This window comes from Abramis brama (genome assembly GCF_963993115.1).
Source record: "Abramis brama genome assembly, chromosome: 6".
In the NCBI taxonomy this organism is placed as follows: domain Eukaryota; kingdom Metazoa; phylum Chordata; class Actinopteri; order Cypriniformes; family Leuciscidae; genus Abramis; species Abramis brama.
The window spans coordinates 29,499,891-29,527,315 of NC_139968.1; the positions used below are offsets into that span (position 1 = coordinate 29,499,891).

At 40.1% G+C, this 27,425-nt stretch overlaps 1 protein-coding gene across 4 annotated transcripts in view; it reads left to right on the top strand.

Moving 5' to 3' along the window:
* Window positions 1-9,411: 9,411 nt before the first annotated feature.
* LOC311085716 (uncharacterized protein) overlaps window positions 9,412-27,425 on the top strand; it is a 194,439-nt gene continuing 176,425 nt past the window's right edge. For 2 of the 4 annotated variants that reach the window (XM_084118297.1, XM_084118295.1), the window contains exons 1-5: window positions 9,412-9,533; window positions 10,187-10,501; window positions 12,985-13,038; window positions 13,361-13,507; window positions 13,592-13,659. In XM_084118297.1, the coding sequence (XP_083974423.1) occupies window positions 9,491-9,533; window positions 10,187-10,501; window positions 12,985-13,038; window positions 13,361-13,507; window positions 13,592-13,659 (627 nt within the window). In that variant the 5' untranslated portion in view covers window positions 9,412-9,490. Of the gene's footprint in view, window positions 9,534-10,186; window positions 10,502-12,984; window positions 13,039-13,360; window positions 13,508-13,591; window positions 13,660-18,567; window positions 18,686-27,425 lie in introns of those variants that run through there. The other 2 variants (XM_084118294.1, XM_084118298.1) reach the window with 2 other exon arrangements.

The window sequence follows — 27,425 nt, forward strand, 5'->3', positions numbered from 1 at the left end:
TCAAGCAGGCATGTTGTTTTAGCGATCATCCAGGGTGTCCACGAAAGACAGGTAGTAAAAACCGAAGTGGAGTTGAAAGAGAAGAACCGTGTTTTGTAGTGTTGTGAACCCACGCAGAGTTTTTGTCTACTGCGAATAAATGTCCTGGTAATGTAAGCAGTGGTCAGCTATGGTCAGACACTTGCATATATATATATATATGTTATATAGCTTTGTTACCATAGCTATATAAAGCCATAATACCAACTTCGATGGCAGTCCGGTGGGTTACACCAACAATATTACATTGGATCACTCTGACTTAGATACCAACTATTATAGATAACCAAATCCGGATTACCAGTGCTCGAAATATTAGGCTACTACATATCACAATGTAGACTACAAACTAAATAAAGAACAACACGTAAACAAAAAAAAAAATCATTGATTTTACTAGGCCTACATTTTTGTATTTTACCATCATCATCATTGACATTTTTTTTTAAGTAAAAGTAGTAGAGAGAGGGGGAGAGTATAGTGATTCTCAAAACTTATTTATTATTAGTATACAATTTGCTTTGTGTTAAACCAGCATGCTCGACATGATCGAAATCATGGCTGATTAAATATGTAGGCTACATTAAAATAACATTGCAGAAAGTGTTTTTCATGTTCAGTCACAAGGAGGCGCTGCAGGATCTTCTTCTGCTCTAGAAGATCAGTGCACAATCTGAGCTCTAAAGACAAACAACAAGACACTCTGATCCTGCTTTGTTTAAACTAGTATTTTAGTCAGTGAAGCAAGGCCAAATCTATTGAAACCTGTTTGAAAGATTTTGAACAGTTCTGTGACAGTATTGGGATGTTTTTCACTGTTCTGATTGGCTGATCACTGATGTATCAAATATTCTCATATTAGTACACTAGGGGGCGATGATGATGATGATGATGATGATGATGCCTTTTAACAAGCCTCCGAGGATTTTTCTACAGAAAATTTGTGAAATAAATTTATTATTTTTGTAGCCTATTCACCTATATCCACCCTAGAAGATGATCTGAGAGCACAGTATGTAAAGCATATACATAAACTCCAAAGTTTATAAATTTGATCAAAACACATTTATAACATATATTTGCTACCCTGCTGACAAATCCAGTCTAAGGTGTTTTAGTTCTGCTGGTGTTGTTTGTGGTTTTGGAAGCTGGGAGATCAGTTTATATCAGCTCCAAATAAGGCCAGCATATACAGGCTGTTTTCTACTGAAATAGACACTGTCAAAATGCTCTACAGGATGTTGCTTCAGAGAGAAATGAGAAGTGAAAAAAAAAGAAAAAAAAAAAAGAAAAAAAAAGAGAACATTCAATAGGCTATTGCAGAAAATACTGCACTGGTATTGCCAGGTAAATGCCATAGTAGACTATATATCACTACACCATGCTATCTGATTCCATCGCTGTACGCTGAGTCATTTTAAAATTACTTTAAAAAATATTTATAATGAGGTTTTTTCCGCTGTAAATGATAGTCAAACATTTCTGTAGGAAGTTGAGACATTGACCCTTAAAGTGTCAAATGTTTATTCAGTGTGAAATGACACACTTCAGAAAATGAATAGATGAAACAGCGCTTCACATGATCACACCAACAAATGTGTGAACTTTAGTCATGTGCTTCATAAACATGCTGACCATATTTATATGCTACAGATATTGTTCCTAAAATAAAACTCGTACAACTTCAGGACGTTGCATTGAGCAACTAGGCCAAATGAAAAATGAAAAAAAAAATCTTACGGTTACAAGAACCAATTTATTGTGTTTTAGAAGATTATTTATTTATAATGACAATAGTAACTATCATGAAACTGCTCCAAGACACAAAGGGTTGAGGATCCATGTAGTATTTATTGAAAGGGTAACCCACAATCAAAGATCAAAAATCAAACCAAAAGCAGGCAAAGGTCGAAACACAAACAGTCCAACAGTCATGATGAGGCACAGGAACACAGGCAAGAGCAGAAGACCATGACCATGCAGCACACTTCTAAATGCAGTGTAGACACATACAAGAGTTTGCAATGAATGGCTGAGTGAACAGGGTTTATATATGCTGGGCTAAACAATGTAATGAGAAATAGACAACCATGGATGATGAGACCAGGCAATGAGTTATGTTGTCTTTGATGGAAATACAGTAGTCTGTGGTGGAGTGCCCTCTGGTGGCTATCAAGGGCACTCCAGCTGGTGATCACGACAGTAACTACCGGTATATTTCGGTGGAAACTATGGTTATCATGTTAAGGGGTTTATTACACTAATTTCATCGACTGTGACTGTAAATCAAAAATGTGACTGTAAAGCGTGTTCATGTACACAGACGCGCTCATGAACTGTGTCTATTCTACCTGATGAGTTTCTTTATAAACCTCAGATTATCTACTAATATTTTTCAGATCATAGAGTAATTTTATCTCAGGCTGTTGGAGATGATGTTGTTTAAACTTATTTTGCTCTCGTTGAGTTTGTGTTGTCTGTCTTGTGAATTATAGCCTAAACACATTTTTATGTCTTTCACTTTAGTGATAAATGTACTGCTGTTGGAATGGAATAACAAGAAATGAAAAGACGGCTCATCTATTTGTTTTTTTCATTAAGTTTAACTAATTTTACAAATGGCTTTGATATTTTATCAAGTGGTACTCACTGCATAGTCAAATGACATCCAGCTCCACCTCTCTGGATGTCTAAAGGGGATAGTGTGTAGGGTTAGGGTATGGTTGGATATTCTAACTCCACCCATTAGGCCCAAATTACATTCGCTCCTCCTCAATGGATGACTAGGAGAAGCTAGACGTGAGCTCCACTCATTTGTTCTGCAATGAGCAGTCTCTTTAATTTATTCATACATGTGGGCAGCGCTGAAACGGCCCTTTCATCTGATGGGTCAAACCGTGCCGTTTTCAGTACAGGCCTTAATTCTGTCTGGTAGAATAAGAGTCACAATGACAAATCCCACTTTAATACGCTTTTGTCGCGATGCTGAAATTGCTGAAATTGGGTCCCAGTAGAGTTTTATTAAAATAAAATTCTAAACAAACTGGCCCCCATGATGAATGACATGTATTTTAAATCATTTGATTCACTCAGGCTCCCTCAAACAGGTTATCGGGCCTCTATTTCTTTAATCTTAAAGAAAAATACAGATCCCCTGCATTTCACTTCTTCCTGCCTGATCAGTCTTAAAGGTATAGTTCACCTAAAAAAAAAGAAAATTCTGTCATTAATTCATCATTCCTCATGTCGTTCCAAATCCGTAAGACTTTCATTCATCTTTGGAACTCAAATGAAGATCTTTTTGAAGAAATCTGAGAGCTTTCTGTCCCTCCATTGACAGTCTACGCAAATACCACTTTAACACTTCAAAAAGTTCTTAAAGAGATCGTAAATCGAATCAGAATTAAGTGGTTTAATCCAAATTTTCTGAAGAGACACGATCACTTTATATGATGATACGTTTGATCTTCCACAAGAACCAGTGAGGTTCATTCTCATAATACACAGCATATTTGAGCTTCAGCAAGAACCAATGAGGTTCATTCTCGTGTTACGCAGCCCGTTTGAGAACTGCACGTTCTCCGTAAGAACCTTGCATGAATGCCCACTTGCATCTATTAAATATCAGTGGGAGGAGGACAAAGGAGAAAATATTCCAGAAGAACAGTGGTAAATGATTATACGCCGTGTGCACTCCTCATCCTTCTGTGCCAGACACAGAAATGTGTGACCACTGTCACCAGGCCCCTGCAACTACTGCACACTACTGGTCCTGTGTATCTCTACACAAATATCGGTCTCAGTTCTTTAAAACATTATCTGAAATTCTTAAATAACTACGCTTATTACATGGCTTGGTTGAATTCTAATGTAGAATGCAGTCTGTTATTTCTTGATAACAGACCGCTGTAGGATAACACACCGTTGCCATAAAAAACAGAGCGTTGCTATGGACGCAGGATTCTAACCGTAGAGATGAAACGGACTATTTTCTTTAGCAGAAGCAACACAATCATTTTTAAATCAATAAACTCCTTTTTAAATCAATATTTAAAATTGATTTAAAAAGTCAATTTTACCCTTCTTCCGATTCGTGCCGGGGTCCTGATCAGCCTGTCGGGGTTGTATTCGCTATAACAACCTCCTCGCTCTACATTATCCGTTACATAATATTTGAAGCAGAAATATGTTGCTGGTCACGTAATTAGTGCTGCTGAGACTTGCAAGCGACCCCATTAATGTGAGCTACATGCTGAGATTATTTTAGCATTGTATGATGTATTTCCCATTGATAAATGCAGTGCAAATAGTTCCATCTCTTTGGATAAAAGTGAAGTGGAAATAAAAATCAATAATAGGCTGAACTGTACCATGATAATATGTCCATAACATTTACCACTCTCGTCTTTTATTTAGATCAAAAGGCAGGTGTGTGTGACACGTATAAATAATTGTGAAAACTGAATAGAAATAAATTTTAACTTTATGAATGTAAATGTGTATTGCCTACTTAGTTCACATGAAAAGAAAAAAGCAAAAAAGCGAGAAGCTAGAATCAGTGAACATAACATAATACTGACAATAAATAAGCAGGATTTGGGATAATTAAAATCCCTTTGGTTGAAGAGCATAGCATGCTTTAAAATTTTATTAATTTTATTATAAAACTAACACAATTTTATTACATACTAAATTGGTTAATGTTGCTTTATGTTGGCTTGAGAAACCCATTATATATTTAAACATTACATTATTATTTATTATTATTATGAGAGTAACTGACTCCACCTATAATGCTTCACCAAACTCGGCTCAGACCTTCAGACTGGTCTGACTCGCTTATATCTTTTCTAACTGGTCAGACTTACTTTCCCAAAAAATACCAATGACTTACGTTTTCTGAGCAATGAAGGCCGTAATACTTAATGCTGTAGAGGTGACAGAATAAGACATTTTTTCAGTTTACTCTTTTTCTCTTTTTGCATCAGTTTCATGACAAAATAAATGCTTGAATTGCATTCATAAATGGGCCATAACTGTGTATGAGAACAAGCTTCAAGCTGTACAACTACTTAAAACTTTCTATTCAGGCTCTTTAGCCCTACGTTGCCACTCTCTAATTTCTTTTAAGATATTGTTATTCACACTGGTTTATGCATTTAATGTTTGCTCATCTTGAACTTTTATTTATCATGAGCTCTATGTTTTAAGATGTACTAGGTGTTGATAAATCACATTCAGTTAATGTGAAGAGCTAATGTCATGGCCAATGTCCTGCAAAGTTCAGCTAATTAAACACACCTGAACCAGCTAAGGTCTTCAGGACTTCTAGGAATGTCCAGGAAAGTGTTGGAACTGGTTGGAGCTGAACTCTGCAGAACATGATCCTCCAGGTTTAGGACTGGGTGTTAAATGAAATCTATAAATTAATGTGCACAGTTGGGTGTCTATGCAGATATGTAGGTCAGTAAGTACAATGGAAAAATAATCTGCAAAAACTTTATTATATCCCCGCAACACCTGCAAATAAAACTGCAATGTTTTTGAACTTTTGAAGATGTCTTTTTTTTGTAAAACTATCCCATTTGTGAATATCCTTCTTGAACCAACTGAACAAATGTTATTGCAGGTGGAGGTTATTGCAGATTCCACAAAACTCTTAGTGACCTCAAGAACATTAGATCATAAGATGTTACTGCAGGAAGAGTGGAAAAATGCACACTGTTTTACACATACCTTGTAGTGACTTCAAGAACACTATAGGCCTGCAACTTCTTTGATGACAAAATCTTCAGATCTGCATTTAGGGCATTGCCTTGAGTTCTCCATCCATTGGTCAATACAGACCTTGCACCCCATCACACTCCTGCAGCATGAGGTGAACACAGTTTCTTCAATGATATTGATAAAGAAAATGTAAAATTCAACATTAACTGCAGCTGGTGCCAAATAAACATGATTCTGAAGATGGAAAACAGTAAGTCAAAATTACATCTGATATCATGGCTAAAAATGATACAACCATTGGCCCTGACATTAGCTCTTCACATTAACTGAATGTGATTTATCAACACATCTTAACCCTTGTGTTGTGTTCAAAACACTTGTGGTGTTCCCGGTCAAAAATGACCGGCCTACAAAAAATAGCTTATGCTATATTATCACCCAATTTTGGATTCAATCTTTTTGTCAACTAGTTTTATATGTCTATTTGCATCTGATTTATCTGAGAGTAGGCATCTCATTTCTTTTGTAAATAAAGCATTATTTGTGAATAAATTTGGTAATATTAAATTAAATATGAAAAAAAATATTACACTGTTGATCACACTAGTCTACTTAAATTATTAACCCGGAAGTTTGTTTTGAAAAGCTTTTATTTTGTACAAAATGGCACATAGTCACACTTGTGGTGTTCCTGGTCAATAATGACCAGCCATTGAAAGTGAATGGGAGAGACTGAGAAGAAAAGAAAACATTTTTTTTAAGGTGCATGTTCATTATGTTTATTTTCACATATGTACATGTGTGCTTGCAAACATCGAGCCCTTGGGCCTGTGCATGTGTGGATACATGCATACACACGCTACCCAAACACACACATGCGTTAAAACACACAAACTATTTTGAGTATTATACACATTCTTTTTTACAGAGAGTCATATTAGCCTACCCTGAACTGCTTCTAATATCCATTCATCCATCTGACATTACCACACACACACATGCTTGCATATTGTTGCCCTATTGTTAGTTTAATTGCTTTTATTTGTAAGTCGCTTTGGATAAAAGCATCTGCTATCTAAATTATTATTAAATGTAAAGTAGAATTAGAAAGCTCTGCAATTGCATTTTTACTAGTAAGAAGAACTGAATTAGAGAGCTCTCTAATTTAATTATAACAAGTAAAAATGCAGTTACGACGAGTAACACTGGGAACATTTGGAGTTGCCATAAAGAATTCAAATTGCGGAGCTCTACGTTAGGGGACGATCTCAGTGAATTCTCACAAATCATGGGTTCACAGAGATCGCAGCCAATCAGAAGAGCATGTGGGCGGAATCTCTCTGCAAGTACTGCACTCATATTATGATGAAGTCTGAACTCATGTTGCGTCTTGTTTTATGTCACATATAGAAGAAAGAAAGCCCTAAAGTTTGGGGAAACAAAATGCCAGAATTTTCATTTCTGAGTAAACTGTTAAATTAAACTTGTTTCCCACAAGCTTCATACACTTTTCTGGATTTTGACCAATTCCTCCTGTGTTAAAATCTAAAGTGTTGAAGCAAGTAAGTTTTTTGACTAAAAAAAAAAAAAAAAAAAAAAAACGATGTGTGTGATGTTCTGAAAAACAGTTCCTAATCTGCAATAGTAGGCCTACTATTCTAATTCACCTGGGACTGTGATAGTGTTAACCCTCTATGGTACGCATTATGATATCAGTGAGGAAATAATTGTTTGTTATGTTTTTCCTGCTTAAAAATGGACACTATAACAATATCAATAAACATTATAATTATTTTTAAATTTATTTATTAATTAAAAGTTTGTTGCCTCAAGGCAACATTGTACCACAATGGACAAATTTAAACATTCGACATTTTCATGAAGAAAAAATGTATATATTTATTGAAAACATCAATTTCTTTAACTAAACACTTGAACAAACATATTTATCAAGTTTTTAATGAATTACATATTTCATATTTAATAAAAAGTAACATTTATTATCCAGCTGTTGCCCTCAGGCAACATTGTACCATCGTGGAACGCAAGTACTACAAACCATCATATCATCACGTTATCACATCAAAACATTACAATCGGTGTTGTTTCAAGGTAAAACATTAACAATCACCATAACCTTACCTAATATGAACCTCATCCCAACTCTGCTGTCTCTCCGGTAGAGGAGCCAGGCCTCAACAACAGCAACATCAAACATGTGGAAGACCTCCCTGGCCGACCTAGTGACCCGTGTGGGGTCAGGGGGGGCCTGACTGGAGCCCCCCGATTATCCGAGACCCCCAGAAGTAGCGCCGCCTTCATCCTCAGTTTGGAGCCACTCACCCCGTCCCACTAACCCACTATTTATCCGATTGCCCACTATAGTGGCCAAATGTCCCCTTGACCCCCGCTGACCACTTACAAGCCACGCCCCCATCCCACGAAACCACTATTTGTCCGATTACCCACTATAGTGGCCAAATGACCAGTCGGCCACCGCTGACCACTCACAAGCCACGCCCTCGTCCCACGAACCCACTATTTGTCCGATTTCCCACTATAGTGGCCAAATGTCCCGTCGAACCATGCTGAGTTTTCAGTTTGCAAAAATGCAAATACATTTAGATAATTTAAACTTCTTTCCTTACAAATAAAATATACTTTCAAGTATTCAAACCTATATGCCTGGTATGGCCTTATGTGATTCCATTATGGTACAATGTTGCCTCGAGGCAACATGCAGTTTTATGTAATTTCCTATGAAACATTTGATGATATATAATGTAAAGTTTTTGAAAATACTTCTTTACTTACCAATGAAGGTGACTCAGATTTTTTGTAACTGATTATCTGGACAGAAATTAGTGAAAAATGCCCTTTTCAGTGGAGAAAATATGGAGCCATGTGACATGTGCACGTGTGCTGAAAGAGGCACCAAAATGGACCCCTGTGGGTCATGTGGCCACTCTTTTTCATTTTCATCGGTTAGTATTTGAGTTCCCCTTCCCTTAGAGAGCATTGACCAATTAAATTTTATTACGTTTTTATTATAAAAAAGCTAAAATAGACTATGTTGCCTGGAGGCAACACCATACCATATTAACGTGAAAATGTTTTACAAGAAGAGATGAAATGAAGAAATGTGAAACGGGTTAATGCTGTTCAACCGGGTGTCTTCTACCTTTACACATCTAATTTGGGATTAAAACATTACAAAGTGCTGACTGATGGAATCGAACATCATCTTCATCATCATCTGAGTTTACTAACAACCCAGTTTATTGTGCATTAACAACTGCAGCTGGACGATAATATTTATAATAAGAGTAAGACAATATTACTTTCACAATGCACGTATAATCACTTGACTACTAATATAATAACGAATTTGCTATTAATATAACAAATGTTCGCATCAGAGCAGCGTTCCACAACCCAATGTGTCAGATTACTACCTCACACGCATTGATGTCCATTCAAAAATATGTGCATTCTGACTGGGGGGGGGGGGTAGCCTACACTGGTTTTAACTTCACAAACTTACACTTACTCACCCACTCATGCATCTAATTAACAATGACTCTCCACCTCCTGTTAACATAAGACAGTTTAGATAAACAAGTTTTTTATGAGATCTGTAATTGGGTTTTATGCCACACTTGCATTGTTTAGTTCTGACAAAGAGTGTGTTATTATTTAAAACATTTAGAGAGCTTAACTGAAAATGGTTAACATAATAATTTTATTCTGCACATGGCATCTTGTCGGTAAGTACAAATCTTATATATTTATTGACAAATTTAATCTGATATAGTTAAGTTTCTTTTTCATGTCAGTTTTTGTTTCAATTTTAGATAAAGATGCTATCTTTGATATTAGTGAGAAGTTTGGATTCTGGTTTGTGATCATTGTTTTGGTGCTTGATTGACAGAAAGATTTAGTTCCCTTCCATCCATCATTAAATATTTCATACCTAAAATGTCCTGATAAATATACAACAATTGAAAGCTAAGATTATTAGATAGTCAGTGGCTCTCTGAGGCCTCCATAAATTTCTGATTTAAGAGCTGAATGTTCTTCAGAAAATTTTCTCGAAAATCACACTTTTAAAATGAGCCTACCTTATCCAAGTTGAGGAGGAGAATTCAAATGAGAAATATTTTGATTTTTAGTTGTTTTAGCTTATTTTAATTAGTTATTTTTAATGCTATTAAGTTCACCAAAACAAATGTTGTAGTATACTTTATTTCTTACTATATTCCATTGAGATCCCATTTCCAGTGTTTGATTCACTATTGAATCAAATAAGCAGACAGCTGTAAAAATAAATAAATAAATAAACAAAGTTAAACAATTGTTTAATTGACTACAGAAAATTACTTCATCTGTGTCTGATGAACTGTTCCTCTTGGTTCTCCAGGTGTGTTTGGTGACACAGATGCAGTGAAGTCAGTGTCAGTGATGGAGGGAGATTCTGTCACTCTAAACCCTGATCTCACAGACATACAGAGAGATGAAGAGATCGTGTGGAGGTTTGGAAACATTCGCATCGCTAGAGTGATCATGAACATTACTAGATATGATAATGATGAGAGATTCAGAGACAGACTGAAACTGGATAAGACTGGATCTCTGACCATCAGTGACATCAGAACCACAGACTCTGGACTTTATCAACTAAGAACCATTATTGGAGATAAGGAGTTTATCAAGAGATTCAAAGTTACTGTTTATGGTGAGCATAATTACATGTGTTTTCTTCTATCATCGTCATATTCAAAATGTACATAATTATTGTCATAACCCACAATGATATTTGAAGATAATTTATTAGAAATCCTGAAGATACATTAGATGCCGTTTTTTTTTACCTTATTCTAACATTTACAGTATATGTATCAAACAAAATAATTAAAATCACCAAACATTATCCCTCCAGTCCATGAAAAACCTCCAGGTCCACATTATATTACCTCCCATACAAGGGCAAAAGGAACACACATATTATAGAACTGAAATAGTTTATGATTAAATAAACTTCTTCCAAGTGTCATGAGCATCAGTGTTTGTCTGATCCATTGTGCTCTTACAGGAGGATACACAGATATATTACAGCAATCTGCAACATTTCACGATGAATAAAAGAACTGTGATTAGCCAAACTCTGTATGACAGATCCAGGGTCTTTACAAATATTTCATCAATTTATTTGATGACCTCAGAGTAAAATAAATTTCAACAAAAACATTCAAGTGCAATTTACTGAAAGTACAGCAGGGCAGGATATGCATTTTAATTAAATGCATAATTAACTTTAATGAACTCAACCTAACAAAGATGAAGTAACGCTAGGTGGGTCATTCCGTATCAACTCAACCAGAGGTCCCTGGCTACAATGTAAAGAATGTATAGTAACTTGCTGCTTTGAGGGTCAAAATGACAATTTTCACCTTGAGATTTGGAGCCAAATTACAGGGAGTATAAATGACTTCAGAAAGATGGCAGAATCATTATTTTATTTTTACACAGAGATTGGTAAGTCTATTAGTAAAATCTGTTGACTTTAGCAATCTTTGTTTCATTATAGGTATGCTAACAGTGACAGTTTAAAAATGGGAAAAAACACTTCTAGTGTTTTTTTGCCCCAAGTTTGTATGCCTTTGTATAACTCAATTATTTAAGATACCTTAATATCCTTTTATATTTATATTTTTAACAAACTTTATCAATTTTGGTATCTTCATTTTAAAGGGGGGGTGAAACACTCATTTTCAGTCAATCTCATGTTAATCTTGAGTACCTATAGAGTAGTACTGCATCCTTCAAATCTCCAAAAAGTCTTTAGTTATATTATATTTATAAAAGAAAGATAGGCTGTACCGAGTCTTTCCGGAAAAAAAACGAGCGGCTGGAGGCGTGCCGTGTGAGCGGAGCTAAAGCTGTGCTTATGCGCGGATAGCTAACAACACTCAGACATTTGAAGCAGTTTTACTCACCGCCTGCGGTTCCGACGCACAACCGTGAACCTTTATCGTTGGGATAATCCTTAAGCATTAGACGATCGTCGCGAATCCGGTGTCGAACTGGGCTTTGTTTATAAAACAATCATCGTCGAAATGCAGGGAACAAACAGTCTTGCACAACTCCGTTGATGCTCTGGAAAACTCCATCCACTGGTCCCTTAACGCTGGGTTCTTTGGGAATCTGTGCAGGGTTGTCTTGCCCTGGCAACCAAAAACCCACTTCTTTGGGGACATTGACTTCCCTAAAGCCGAGCACAGCGTTTTGATGGCGATTGGCGAACTGCTTTCGCTCTCTTGCTCTGGTCTACGGTTGCGCGCGCGCACCCGTCCTTCCGGGAAAAGTGGCCTTAGGACCCTTATAAGGAAATTCCGCCCCATCTGACGTCATACAGGCCCATACTCGAAAAAAACTTTCCGAAACTTGTGACAAACCGGAAGGAGCATTTTTGGAACAGAAATACTCCTTCAAACGTACAATTTAATTTTTGAAACTTTGTCCATGTTTAGCATGGGAATCCAACTCTTTAACAGTGTAAAAAACTCAGTATGCATGAAATAGCATTTCACCCCCCCTTTAAAGGCCCTCAATGGTTCAGTCCCAGAAATATGGAGATCTAAATGTGGATCCATGAATAAATTGGTGGCATTTTTAGTGGTCAAAAATCAATTGTGTGTCTCTTTTCACATACAGTTGATAATTTACATTTATGCTCTATTACATTTCATAGTTTGGATTTCAACACTATTTATGTGTTTCTCTTGAGAAAACAATATTAACAAAATCAAACATTTGAACTTGGAAAGTTTCTGAAATATGGTTGATCTGACACAGAATGACCCAGAACAATGTTTTAAGTCCTCTTTAATGCACCTTACTAATGGGACAATGTTTAGATGGCATACATCAGTCAGGAAGGGTGTAAAATGAAAATAAGATCCTTTAGGAGAGAGAATAGATGGTGCTCAAGAACCTTGGCAAACAAGAGCCACTGTATTCAGATTTTGTATATTTTATTTATTTTTCCAAAATGAGTGGATTATATTTTAAATTTAAATTCATTGTTATGAGAGAAAATCAGGGCTGTGAGTATAAGCACTGATCTCTGTGTGTGATGAGACTGACTAACACTGACACTAAAGCAGACTTCTCACTCTTGATATATTCACATCTCTGTGCTTCTCTAATATCTTCCAGTTAAGCCGTCCACTCCACAAAGTCCTTCATCATTTGAAAGTGAGAATGCAGAGGGTAATGAAGCTGATATTCACATCAACAGCACAATTATGAGTGTGATATTGCTTTTATACAACAGTTCAATAAACAAGTTAATATTGAGTTTTGCATTGTTTTAATGCGGCAAATTGTTTTCTGCTTTTTTCTTTGCTGAAACAAAAGGCAATAACAACACAGCTTAGCTCTTAACACTTTCTGACAAACACATTTAAGCCATAAACATGTTAAAGGAGACTTGTGCTGGTCAGACTAGTATCAGAGGGTCAGTGAACAGACTGTGTGCGTCTGAGACTGAGATTAAGGACAGACTGACAGATTGTGTCTCTTTATTTTCCAGAATCTGAGCAGCAAACTCTCTCTCCTCCTCCAGTCTCAGTGTCTCTGATAGTGTTGATCTCTTCTGCTGTTGCTGGATCTCTGATGATTGTTGCTGCTGTTGGGATCTTCTGGATCTGCAAGAAACACAGAAAAACAGACCAACAGGGCAAGTGTTTCACACTGCTGTTACATCTGAAGAAATAGTTACAGTTTTGCTGTTTTAACATGTCTGTCATTATTATTCAAACAGTTCAGACCCGTGATGAAGAGATCACTTACGCTGATCCAATGTTCTACAAAAGAAATGCACAAAAAGCGGTAAGACAATTCATGTCACAGTTTACACTGTACAATTTGAGCATTCATTGTATAATTGAGGAGGAGTTTATACAATATAACACTTATATAGTTTTATAAAATGCATATTTACAATATTTCTACATATGGTTGCAAATTCATGTACCTTCTAAAATCTCAAGGGCACAGAAATAACAAATCCACATGTGGGACCGTAGTCGTATCGCTCAAAAGGTTAAACATAAATGCTTCAACTTTGGCTCTTGCACATACTCTGAGCTACAAAAGAAGAAAAAAACAAGCGCTACGGTTAGATGTCCACAATGACAGGAGCGAAAGAACAGATCTTGACACTTCACTCAAAAATAACTGTAAAAACAGTACATGTGATGGCGCTCAGGGTGTTTCTACTGAAATAAACACAGCTAGACTCGCTGCTAAAAGTGTGAGTTTCCTCTAATACTGAAGTTTAAAGATAGTTCTGCAAATTTGAACATGGGAAAGACATTTCAACATTTGCCAAAATTCTAAATTATTTATCTTCTCATTTGACAATTTCATTTGTAACACTGGATGTCCCTATAAATAAACTTTTATTTCACAGTAGCAATTTTAATTTTTTCGTTTTAATGTTTTGATTTTCATTTGTCAATTGTAAATACTATTGCTTGCTATCTCAAAACTTTGCTTGAGGAAGAGTGAGTCTTCAGATCCACCACTGAGTCAGTAGTTGAGTTTGAACTAAACCTGCTAAGAGATTCAGTCATTGAATGACCAAAACCTCTCATTGATGGACCAGCTTGTAAAAGCATCTACAATCTCTCTTTAAATAAGTTTTTGTTTGCCAGCCATGTTATGTAGTTTGCAACACGCAAGGTATAAAGCAGTGTTCTCATACTGAAGTCCGAGTCCAAGACTATATTTTTATGTCAATAGTCAAGACAAGCTCATGCAAGTCCGAGTCCAGGCTCCTGAAAAAAACAGCCTTGAATCCAAGTCCGGTCTTTTTCGAGTTCTACAACATTGGTATAAAGTAGTGTTGGGCACTTTCAAAACTGCTTCATGCTTGACAAAAAGACAAATAAGAGCAAGTGGCAAATGTTTTTTAAGAATTTTTTAATTAAGCTAAATTATTTATAAATGTACTATTGTATAGTTTTATTGGATACATTTCAAAACTTGAATTAAATAAAACGATTTAAAATTCTATTTTCATTTATTTATTTAAATTTTTTGGGTACATTTCAAAACTTGGATTAAATAAAACGATTTAAAATCCTGTTTTCATTTTTTTTTTTTTTTGTCCCTATTTTGCTTTTTCAAATAAGGTAATGTAGTGTGTAATATAGCTGTTAGTGAAAGTAAACGTTCTGAACTGTCTGAAAGAGTCGTCAGTAATTCCAGTCTCACTCCCTTTTACAAACCTGCGTATAGTGTGTAATGCCAGTCTATGGCCTTTATTGGCTGTCCATGAACAATGTCTACAATCATCTACACTGTAGTTGTAGCTGATCTCGCACGTTTATACCAGTGGTTATGTTTGTATTTTGAGATTCTGAGTATTCTGAGTTCTTTTATTTAGTTTTATTTGGTTTGCCGTTAATAAAATAACTGCTGTGAATAGATCTTGCTCATCTCATCTTTGCTGTTGCTGCAACAGGCCATTTGTGACACAATGTATAATATGAGAAAATGCATGTAATATTGTTGGAGACTCCAAAACACAATTAGAAACCTAATAGCATAATAGGAACACTTTGAAAACAATCCATTATTTTTTAATTAATTTGTATTTTTAAATAGATTTTGAAACTGAAATTACAGAAACAATTCAAAATTCAAAATTCACAATCATTAATTTGTCTATTTACATTTATTTATTTATTTCCAATTATTAAATTGATAACTAATATAATTTTTCAGTGTTAATCCTAATCCTCCAAAGTTAAATTATTTGATTAATTTATTTGTTTGTAGTTTATTCATTCATTCAAAAGCAAAAGTAACATTTAAATGTGGGAATGTAATTTTCTGCTATTAACTCAAGAAGGAAATTTGATGTTAACATGCCAATGCAGTTGACGGTAAATGTACATGTAAATTAAATAGACACTACTGACATGAACTAAACAGTAAATAGCACTGATAAATTGAATACACTGCTTGTTTGAGGAAATTCAGCATTTTGCGGCATTCTGACAGGTGTTTTAGATCCTAGAAACTGAATAAATTTGAGTAAATACTGTGTGAAGCCATTGAAAGGAAAAATAAATGGCATGTAATCTAGAGACAGGAGTAAGAGAGAACAGAACAAACAGTGTTATTTCTGGTGCTAAATAAGGGTTCGTACTCTTTACCGGTAAAAACGTTAGGCCTATAATAGCTCAGGGTGTTTCTGAGGCTGAAACAGAGACAGTTCCACAGGAAACTGGACTTCCGGAACAAATAACTGTGAAGACATGTTTGTGTCTGTGAGAGAGAAAGAGTGTGAATGAGTGTGGCCTTCATACATTCCACTGGAATTATAAGCAACATGATGTAGCAGCTAAAAAGGACATTTCTGAAAAGACATATTTTCATGTTCAAAGTGTTATTCTACTCATGCAAGAAACACATTGTTTCCGCAGAATGTTTTTGAAGCTCTTCTAGCTCAATTTCTGAGTTAAAGTGAAACTGCTGCAGTCTGAGTTTATTTCAGGTTAGTTTAGTGGAAGACTGACCCAAATGAATGTGGTTTCTGTTGAGTGGACAAACGTCTTGCTCCTGTTTACTATTGCATTATTTTTCTTTAAATCAGATTTCCACTCTACACTGATTCATTGTAAAAAAATAAATAAAGTAGTGAATCCAGCAACACTGCATCTGATTCTACTCTTTGTGTGTTCTTGAACAGCTTTTATTTCTCTATATCTCAGGACAGGAGGACATATTTCCAAATACAGCAGTAATATACAGCATCGAACTAAACAAGTGCTGGAACATTCCGTAAAGAAAAATAACACAGCATCGTATGAGAGTTGTGTGTCAGTGCTAAAGGTAAAAGCATTTCTGAGAGTGTGCGGTAGAGAATTACAGTGTACTTTTATGTCATCTTCATATTCTTGATGAAACCTCACTCGCCTGGCCTGGGAGTTCAGTGATTCTCTTTATTACTTAGCGTACTATACAATTTGTTTTGTGTTAATCCAGCATGCTCGACATGTACAGTATGTTTAAAATATACATTAAAATAGCATTGAAATTTAGTATTATCAAATTAGTATTTTAGTCTGTGAAGCAAGGCCAAAACTATTTAAAACTGTTTGAAAGATTTGGAACAGTTCTGTTACAGTATTGGGATGTTTTTCACTGTTCTGATTGGTTGTCTCTGCTGTAGTGGGCGTGGCTGCTGTTATGAGGTCACTATCAGTCTGTCACTGATGAATCAGACACTATAGGCTTATTTGAGATGAGCAAAATCTGCACAGAACTGATCACCGGAGCTGCGTTCCAGTCCAAAATTGTCAGCCCTTCACTCACTAACTTCCCTCCGTCTCGTTCACTTGGATGTACGTCATTGCTTATGTTGCACGAGTGCCCACTACTGGCGGGACCTTTGCAATGGGCTGAATTGGAACATGCTAAGCCCTTCATCACTTAGAATCCACTATTGATTTATTTATTTTTTAATGAAAAATAGTTCAATGTATTACACTTTATTTCTATTGATTTATGTGTTGCATGCCGAAATGAATGAATTTCCAGGATTGCATTTCATGGGTTCATTTAATCTCGTTCACTGTTTACATTAGGGATTTATTTGCAGTGCACAACCCTGCATAGCATATTCACAACATAACTAACACTGTTCTTCTTCTCCTCCTACTCCACGCCCCCACCTGTCTTCTGTGGGCGCCCCCTCCTGTAGGATCGCTAAAACAACATGTCTGCTTGAGCACCACTCATAATAAATGAAGCGAGGTTTTATGCATTTGTACAAAATAAATACATTTGATGGGTTAACCCCATCATTCATTTAGAATACATAATATGCCGCTCGTATTTCAATCTCGCCAGAGTGTTCCCATAGACTTCAACAAAGATTGTTTTTTTTTAACTGCGGCACTGCAATGCATTCTCCGGGAGGGCTAACACTAACGTTCTTTCGTCATCATATGTAACCTTAAAGGGACATTGTGTAGGAATTTCTCCCATCTAGCGGTGAAATTGTATTTTGCATTCAAACAAATAGTGCTCTCCAGCGCCTCGCTTTTTCAAATGCGTGTTGCATCTATGGTAGCCGATATGTACCAAAAAGCTATGACAGGATGTCTTATAATAGCACTTCATCGAGTTCGGGTGAACATACATGGCCATTTTGCCCCAAATGGTCTGCTGCACATCCCTGTGTGTGTAATAAGCAGAGTGTAGGCTTGTTGTGGACCCCAACTTTATGCAAACATTACTAACACTCTTTAAATAGACTAACAAAAAAAAATATTGCGCCATTGACTTTAGACCAGGTTTCAGTTGGTCAATGGCGCAGTCTATTTCTGTTGCCTCAAATTAGCAACGCGCCAACAATGCGGCTGAACACACCGGGTTTTCAGACCAACAGCCCATGGGCGAACAAATGGGCGCAAATGCATTTACTATTTAAACAACGTGGCGCAGGACGTGAAAATGATAACTGAAACAAGCAAAAAACACTTGCATTACGCCTGGCGCTGCATTGCACCGGGTGTATGATAGGGCCCAAAGACCCTCCATTATATAAAAACACAAGACCATCATTCAGTGTGAGAAACACTGAGTCATAACCTGTAATATCTATTGATGAATTTGCAGCAAATTTCTGTCATTTATTCATTTTGAGCTCTTGCAGTTTTTGCATCTGAAACATCAGGTTTGTTTTTCTCCTTTGACCTTTTGTGTTTGTGTTTCTTACAGAAATCTGAAATGACGGAGGTGGTTTACACATGTTTAATCACAGATCAATGATCAAACTCTCTGTTATTCTGTTTCTTAACAAATGATTTTGCTCATTGTATTGGCATTTGTGTTTTACACATTACTCTTTCAAATAAAATAAAAATTACATTTGTTGAATTAAATGATGCTTTTTTTCCTTTAGTCTGATATTGATACCCACTTTGCACAACAAAATATTTAGTTTGTTTATTAAATCATGAGAAACTCATAAACATGGAATGTGTAGCACACATATATTTCAGTGTATTGGTGATCTTGGCATCATCGATAAGTGCAATAATCAAATAAAGAGTTTTAAATCAATATGAATCAGTACGTCTCTCTCTCAGAGTCATACTGTGTTCTTTAAATCCATACATCAATTTTGAACACAAACATGCAACACAATTATGGCAAAACAAGCATTTATTTTCGTAATACTCATTCACAAAGTAGAGTAGAAATTATGCTTTCCTCCTGTTGTTTAATTCACTGGACCAGACACCAATTATTTTTCCAAGAGATCTCTTAATGAAGTTTTATGTAACAAAATTCAGGAGGAGCACGTTCAGGTAATCAACCAATCAACTCAAGAGGAAGCCGGTATAAATAAAGCTTTTCCTCACCTTCTGTCTCACAACAAGTTTCTCAGCATCCCTCCACCACCCCATCACCTCACACTCGGCTAGGTCTACCCCAGTATAGGGGGAGTACTCTGGGTTCGGGCAAAATTCTGAGCTCGGAGCCCTCCCCTGGACAGCAAGCCAAATACGCATAATACTATTAGATTTCATGTACGTGTGAACTCGTGAATTTATTTTATCATAATATGAAGACATAGACCAAACAAAGGTCTTCATTCCAGCATATGTCATATCTGTTGTTTGTCACTGTTGTCAGATTAAACCATGACTAAAATATTTACAGTATCAATATCAATACAAATATCTCTGGTGTTAGCGTAAAATAATCAAGTCAAGTCACCTTCATTTATATAGCGCTTTTAACAATATGGATTGTTTCAAAGCAGCTTTACAGAGATAATAGGAAATTACTGTAACAGATTGTTTAGGCTTTACAGTAGCATTAGGATAAAGTTATTGTCCAGCTAAAGTAATTCACTTCTGTTGCGAAGATCATTAATTATAAACTTAGGGGCCGCTAACACAACACTGTTCTAACAGGAAAATCCTTAAAGTGCTCCGGCCGCCCATCCGCACAAAACAGTGCCTGGTGTCTCGAGAACGCACTCCCTGAAATAGGTTCAAAGGTGCAAACGATTATCCGTTATCTCTGTGCGGCATTACGTGTTCAGTCCATAAGCATGCGTGTTTGAATATATGTGCGCAGGCGTGTAGTCCTTCACAAATCAACCCTCAAACTACTTAAATTTATAATACAGAAATTGTGTCGTATCTGCGTAGCCACGCGAACGTCTCGGTTACGGATGTAACCCTCGTTCCCTGAGTAGGGAACGGACACGTTACGTCAGATGACGACGATTGGGGTTTCGCTTAGAAGCCTATCACCTTCGAGTATATAAAACGAGCCAATGGCAATGAAATGCCATGGGTCTGCGGAATTTGCATAGCGTATCTCCGCCCACCGCAGGGGGTATATAAGGAAGTACGCTGCAACATGCAGATATGTCTTCGCTGAGGAGTCGAAACTGGACCCAGGCGTTTTTCAGCGATACAGCGGAAGTGGCAGGAAGACGTAACGTCTCCGTTCCCTACTCAGGGAACGAGGGTTACATCCGTAACCGAGACGTTCCCTTTCGTGGTCACTCCGAGTTACGTCGGATGACGACGATTGGGGTTTCAGTCTAATCATGCCACCTCGGCTGTCATCCAGTGGGAAGAAACTGGCTCTACTCGGAGATTATAGAATCTCGCGAATGTGTTGGGTGTCGCCCAGCCTGCAGCTCTACAAATGTCTGTTAGCGAGGCGCCATGCGCTAGAGCCCAAGAGGAAGCCACACTACGAGTGGAGTGGGCTTTCACACCAAGGGGGCATTGACGACCTTGCTGCTGGTATGCCAAAGCAATGGTATCCACTATCCAGTGAGATAACCTTTGCTTTGAGAGAGCCTTTCCCTTCAGCTTCCCACAATAACAGACAAAGAGCTGGTCTGAGGTCCTGAAACACTGCGTCCTGTCTACGTAAGCACGAAGGGCGCGTACTGGACAGAGCAGTGCCAAGGCTGGGTCTGCCTCCTCCAAGGGCAGCGCTTGCAGGTTCACTACCTGGTCTCGAAAGGGTGTGGTAGGAACCTTGGGCACGTATTCAGGCCGGGGTCTCAGGATCACGTGAGAGTTAGCCGACCCGAATTCCAGGCACGCTTCGTCAACCGAAAATGCCTGCAGGTCCCCTACCCTCTTGATGGAGGCCAATGCAACCAGGAGCGCTGTCTTCATAGACAGTAACTTAAGCTCTACTGATTGCAAAGGCTCAAATGGAGCACTCTGCAGGGCAGTTAGAACCACTGAGAGGTCCCAAGAGGGTACGAGGGGAGGACGAGGAGGATTCAGCCTTCAGCCGAACTGATCCCAAATCAGCTGGACCGTCTGGGGATGGAGTCGCCATTCTCCAGCGAGAGGCCGAACTCGAGACAGCTCGTCGGCCGCCTGGTTCAGGTGTCCCGGGATATAAATGGCTCGAAGCGACCTCAGATGCTTCTGACTCCATATGAGGAGGTGGCGAGCGAGTTGCGACATACGGCGGGAGTGTAGACCACCCTGATGGTTGATGTACGCTACTGTCGCGGTATTGTCTGATCGACTAGTACGTGCTGACCCCTGAGCAGCGCATGGAAGCGGTGCAGGGCGAGACGTACAGCCAGCAACTCGAGGCAATTGACATGCCAAAGGCGCTGGGGTCCTGTCCAGGAGCCCGCGGCAGCATGTCCATTGCACATGGCGCCCCAGCCCGTGGTGGAGGCATCTGTTGATACAACAACATGCCGGGAAACTCGTTCTAGGGGCACTCCGGCCCGTAGAAACTTGAGGTTCGTCCACAGGGTGAAGGTCTGACGGCAGGCTGGAGTCACTGGGACTTGGAGCGTGCCGTGTTGCCATGCCCACCTCGGGACTCGATCGCGAAGCCAAAGCTGAAGCGGTCTCATATGAAGCAATCCCAGCGGCGTCACTGCGGCTGCGGATGCCATATGCCCCAGGAGCCTCTGAAATAATTTCAGTGGAACCGCACTCTTGCCCTCGAATTGGCGAAGACAAGTCAGCAGTGACTGCGCGCTCGTAAGCTGCACGCACATGGCGACCGAGTCGATCTCCATACCGAGAAAAGAGATCCTCTGCACGGGGCAGAGTTTGCTCTTCTCCCAGTTGACCCGAAGGCCCAGTCGAACTAGGTGCCGGAGCACTAGGTCCCTGTGTTCGCAAACCTGGCCTCGAGAGTGAGCTAGGATCAGCCAGTCGTCGAGATAATTCAGGATGCGAACCCCGTGTTCCCGGAGGGGAACAAGGGCTGCCTCGACGACCTTCGTAAAGACGCGAGGAGACAGGGCTAGCCCGAAAGGGAGAACCGCGTACTGGTATGCCTGCCCCTCGAAAGCAAACCGTAGAAACGGTCTGTGTCGAGGTAAAATGGAGACATGGAAGTAGGCGTCCTTCAGGTCGATCGCTGCAAACCAATCCTGTGGCCGCACACACTGGAGGATGTGTTTGGCCGTTAGCATCTTGAACGGCAGCCTGTGAAGGGAGCGGTTCAAGAGGCGCAGGTCGAGGATTGGCCGTAACCCACTGGACTTCTTGGGTACAATGAAGTAAGGGATGTAGAAGCCGGACTTCATTTCGGCTGGAGGGACAATCTCGATCGCACCCTTCGCCAGTAGGGTGGCGACCTCCGCTCTCATGACAGGGGCATTGCCACCGACCATAGTGAAGCGGACTCCCCTGAAGCGAGGAGGAGATTGCGCGAACTGAATCGCGTAGCCGAGCCTGATGGTTCTCGCGACCCAGCGGGACAGTCTGGGAAGCTCTAGCCAGGCCTCCAGAAAGTGCACCAGCGGGGTCATACGAACCACAGACGTACCGTCGGTGGGGCAGCGAGGCGGAATGACCGGCACCGGCGAGGGTGGCATAGCGGCCCTGTGCGGGGGCACGGTCATTAACCGCGTCCTGCCAGAGGAGGCCAGGGGAGGGCGCGCGTCCCACGGGGGCGAGCTCTGGCAGGGGTCTGGCGACAGAGGGGGATGAGAGGAGCGTGGCCCGTGGGCGGCGCATGCTGTCATCCCGCACCTCTGGAACAGAGGAGGGCGGCAGTGGCGGGACCCGAGGGTGGCGCGCACTGCGGCCCTCGGGCTCTGTTGGCTCAGGATTGGGGGACTCAATTCTGTCTTTAACCACATTAGGGTACTGCTCGTCGTTGGACGAGCAGCGGGGAGTGGAGAACAAAAGATTCTGCTACCACCTCCTGAACAGAAAAGGGAGCCAATCCTGAGCTGCCCGTCTCAGGAGCGCCGCTTAGCCTGGCGTTTAGCGGGCTGCGGGGCTGGAGAGGGCTGTGGCGCCTTCCTACGGCTTCCTCCACGACGCGGCCCAGATGAAGGCTGCTGCTGGGGCCGTGCGGGAGGGGCGGGAGCCGCGGGAGGGCGCCCTTGGCGGCGAGCAGGCTGAGGATTCTGTACCGACGGCTGAGCAGCAGAGCGTCGGGGCAGAATGTGCTTAATCGCCTCAGTCTGCTTCTGGGCGGTCGAGAACTGTTGGGCAAAGTCCTCGACCGCACCGCCGAAAAGGCCGGCCTGGGATATGGGAGCGTCGAGCAGACGAGTCCGCTCGGGCTCACGCATATCGGCCAGGTTCAGCCAGAGATGTCGCTCCTGGACCACAGCTGTGGACATCACCAGACCCAGGGAGCGCACGGTCACCTTCGTCGCTCGGAGAGCGAGGTCGGTGGCGGCGCGCAGCTCATCGAAGAGCCCTGGGTCTGTCCTACCCTTGTGCATGTCACGGAGCATCTTGGCCTGGTAGACCTGCAAGATGGCCATGGCATGCAAAGAGGCAGCTGCCTGTCCCGCCGCTCTGTAAGACTTCGCCACCATAGTAGACGAAAATCTACAGGCTTTGGATGGGTGCTTAGGATCACCACGCGATGAAGCGCTTGTCGGACACAGCTGCATCGCGACAGAACGCTCCACCGGGGGAATCCCAGTGTACCCACAAGCATCAGCCTTGTCGAGGGGAGGAAAGGCGGAGAAAGCCGACGGACGATCACGGGAAGACATGGGAGCCTTCCAGGACCGCGTGACTTCCTCATGCACTTCCGGGAAGAATGGAATTGGGGTTGGGCGGTGACGAGTGTCAGCGGCCGCTCCCAAAAACCAATCATCCAGCTGCGAGCGCACTGGATCGGGTGGCGGGGACCACTCGAGCCCAATGGCCGCGGCTGCCCGGGAAAGCATGGCAGTCAGCTCGGGATCAGACTCGGGCAATGCTGGCACGCCCGAAGGCGGCAACACAGCCGAATCCTCACTTCCCGAGGACTCACGCCCACCTTGTGATGCAGCGATCGACATTGCATCCTCTTCTGGAGCTCCAAACGAAACACGCGGGGCCTCCGTAGAAGGACCAGCGGCTTCAGTTTGAACACTCGCGGGTACCGATGCTGAAGAGGGGTGTGTGGACCGTGGACGTGTCGGCGGTATGTCCTACACAGTCACCCTCAGGTCACCCCGGCCACCAGCCAAAGTACTGGCTCTTGGGGAGTCAGTAGATTGGGGTGTGGGTGGGGGGACTCTCGCTCTGACGAGCTCATTGAGTCTCGACCGCAGCATGGAGATGGTCATGTTCCCGCAGTGGGAACATGAGTCATCCACAAACGCTGCTTTAGCGTGATCAACGCCCAAACACGCTAAGCAGAGGTTGTGCCCATCAGAAAAGAATACATCGCGACCGCAACCAGAAGTGCACGGGCGAGGCATCTTTAAAAAGACGTGCCGCGTGCAATGCTCTTTTTGTGAGAGGAAAAACTCTGCGGATGCTGAAGCGAACAGGGAGAAATCACACTATCTGTCAGATCACTGAACAGATCAGCAGGGTAGTGAGCACTCGCTGAAATCGCCGTCACACCAACACCGGAGAGTTCGCTCGTCTTGAAGGGATGAGAAGACTAACTCAGAATTTTTTGGCTTGCAGGAGTGGAGAAGTTCTCGGCTCCGAAGCGAAAACATATCTGCATGTTGCAGCGTACTTCCTTATATACCCCCTGCGGTGGGCGGAGATACGCTATGCAAATTCCGCAGACCCATGGCATTTCATTGCCATTGGCTCGTTTTATATACTCGAAGGTGATAGGCTTCTAAGCGAAACCCCAATCGTCGTCATCCGACGTAACTCGGAGTGACCACGAAAGGGAACTGGAATTATCCAGACAACATTTTATCTGTACTGAGGTAAAGGGGTGGGGAAGGAGGCCTTCACAGGGGAGGGACTGGTTGACACTTCAGGACTGTGTTGTCATCGTGTCCAGGCGCAGGTCCTTCACCAGATCTGGATATGGCCTGGGTCCGGCGGACTGCAGTAAACCTCAGATAAACAGAGAGACTAATATTAGCGTAGACGCCATCCTTCTTATTATGTAACAAGTACAAATAGCATTGCGCAGGGTCGGAAATGCCACCGAAATTAATATAAATGCCCACAAAATTCAAGATATGAAGTCACTACACAAGATTGTCTTTTATATTATATAATTAAGCAATATCACATGAAGAAATTATTAATATAATAATAATATAAATATTTATATAGGCCTATGTAATATTTGACAGGTTTTATCACAGCAGTCTTATGGAGAAAGACAACCCAGATGCAGAATGACCAAGGGATTTAAGTTATACTAAATAAGACTAAACAAGGGGGTGTGCTAAAGGGAAACAAGGAGGCAGGACAAAAGGAGCACATGGCCAACACAAAGACAAAGCCATTTGCTCAAGCACAAGACAAACAAAGAAACATTGAACATGGACAAAACTGACAAGACTGTCAGGCCACGATCCTGACAATATTTCTTTTAATACAACAGTTTAATAAACAATAAGTTGATATTCACAAAATATTCCTAAAAATATTCACACATTAATTTCAATTTCAAAACATTAATACATGACGACAGCTTTGTTTCCAGGTGGATCATTAAAGAACGCGACTGTTAGGGTAGACTGAGTACAGTTGAGAGACTTTTTGCGTTTTGATTTTTCACAGAAAAATAGATACTGAAAATAAGTGAATTTCCACATGACATTTAATTAGCTTATAGACTCAGATATTATCAATCAATAATACCCACAAGTAGTTTATATTTTCCACAATTAGCTCATAAAAATAAGGTGCTTTTTGTCTCAAACTTTTCTCAACTGTACCATGTGGTACAGTTGAGACAGTGCATGGTACAGTTGAGACACCCATTTCTAATGATGTACAGGAAACTAACCATTCATTGTAAATATAAAAAATAAAGACAAATAAAGAAAATAACAATTGGGAAACATTTTTTGTTTATTCAACCATTTTTATTCATTCATTTTATTTAAATTAGCACTGGTTAAAATGTATAAAGCAGGAACAAGATATTAAACAATATTTATTAATAATACACAGTTTAAATATCACAAATATCAAATTTTATTTTCATTTGCGTCCTATGCTGGCTAATTACGGCGTTTAACCTGTTATCATAACACTGCACAACTAAACAGTGTGTGACCTAATAGAACTCTATCGGGGGTACAGTTGGTACTGTATGTGTGTCTCAACTCTGTCCCCCGCTTGCCACCTCGCACATTTCTATAGATTTTGCAATTACCTTGCATGACACAATAGCATGGAGACAAGGAATACGTGGAGATAACATTTAATCAGTAAACTCAGAGGAAACACTCACGCTTACATTGACGAGATCGGACAAATGACTGAAAGACACAGGGGGGCATAACGCTCCGAAGCGGTACCGTACTGGAGATAGTGTGGGTTTAGTGTGCACCATAGACTGTAAAAAATATGGACAAAGCGTCTGTGACGTCACCCATAGACTTTCTGAAGAACGGGTTTGAAGCATAGACAGTGTTAGAAATAAAGTTTATTCCAACACGAAGTGCCTTTTCTTTCCGTCCTTTATTTAGGTAGTGAATGAATAAAACAAAAGAAAAGAAGAAACCAGCGCTGGGAAGCTCAGGAAAATAGCTCAGCTCCCAATATTCTAGACAAAGAATATATACTGAAAATGTATAGGGAGTATCACAATCTTAACCAATAAAATCATACATGACATCATAGGTATCATATATACTGTTGTATAACATAGCTATAAATGGTCAATATCCGATACAGTTTCCTTTAGGTCCTTTAGATCCGAAGGGCTTCTGCAACACACAATGCATAGAAAACACACATCTCTCTCCCCCTCTCTACATTGGGGTGCATGAAACAGATGTATCCTTACGTACACACAAAAGGAATGTGCAGACCAAGCCTTTTCTTCTGGACCCAACTTAGGCTATGGACAAAGCTATTACATGGACAAAGCTGAGACAAAGAAAATACATTTCTAACAATGGCCCCTTTGATAAGATAATTATCATATAACATAATTATCATATCACATCATTCTCAGCATGTCCATTATGTGTAGGATAATACATTGAAACATTCTTCATTCAAACATTTACTTCAAAATCATTAAGGTTTTACAGTTCTGTTCATCATAGCATATTGAGAAGATACAAAAGTATTCATAGCACGATAAATCAACATTCTAATAAATGGAATAATACAGCAAACAATAAATGCAAGGATTAACAGTATCGTTCCTATTGGGATTAA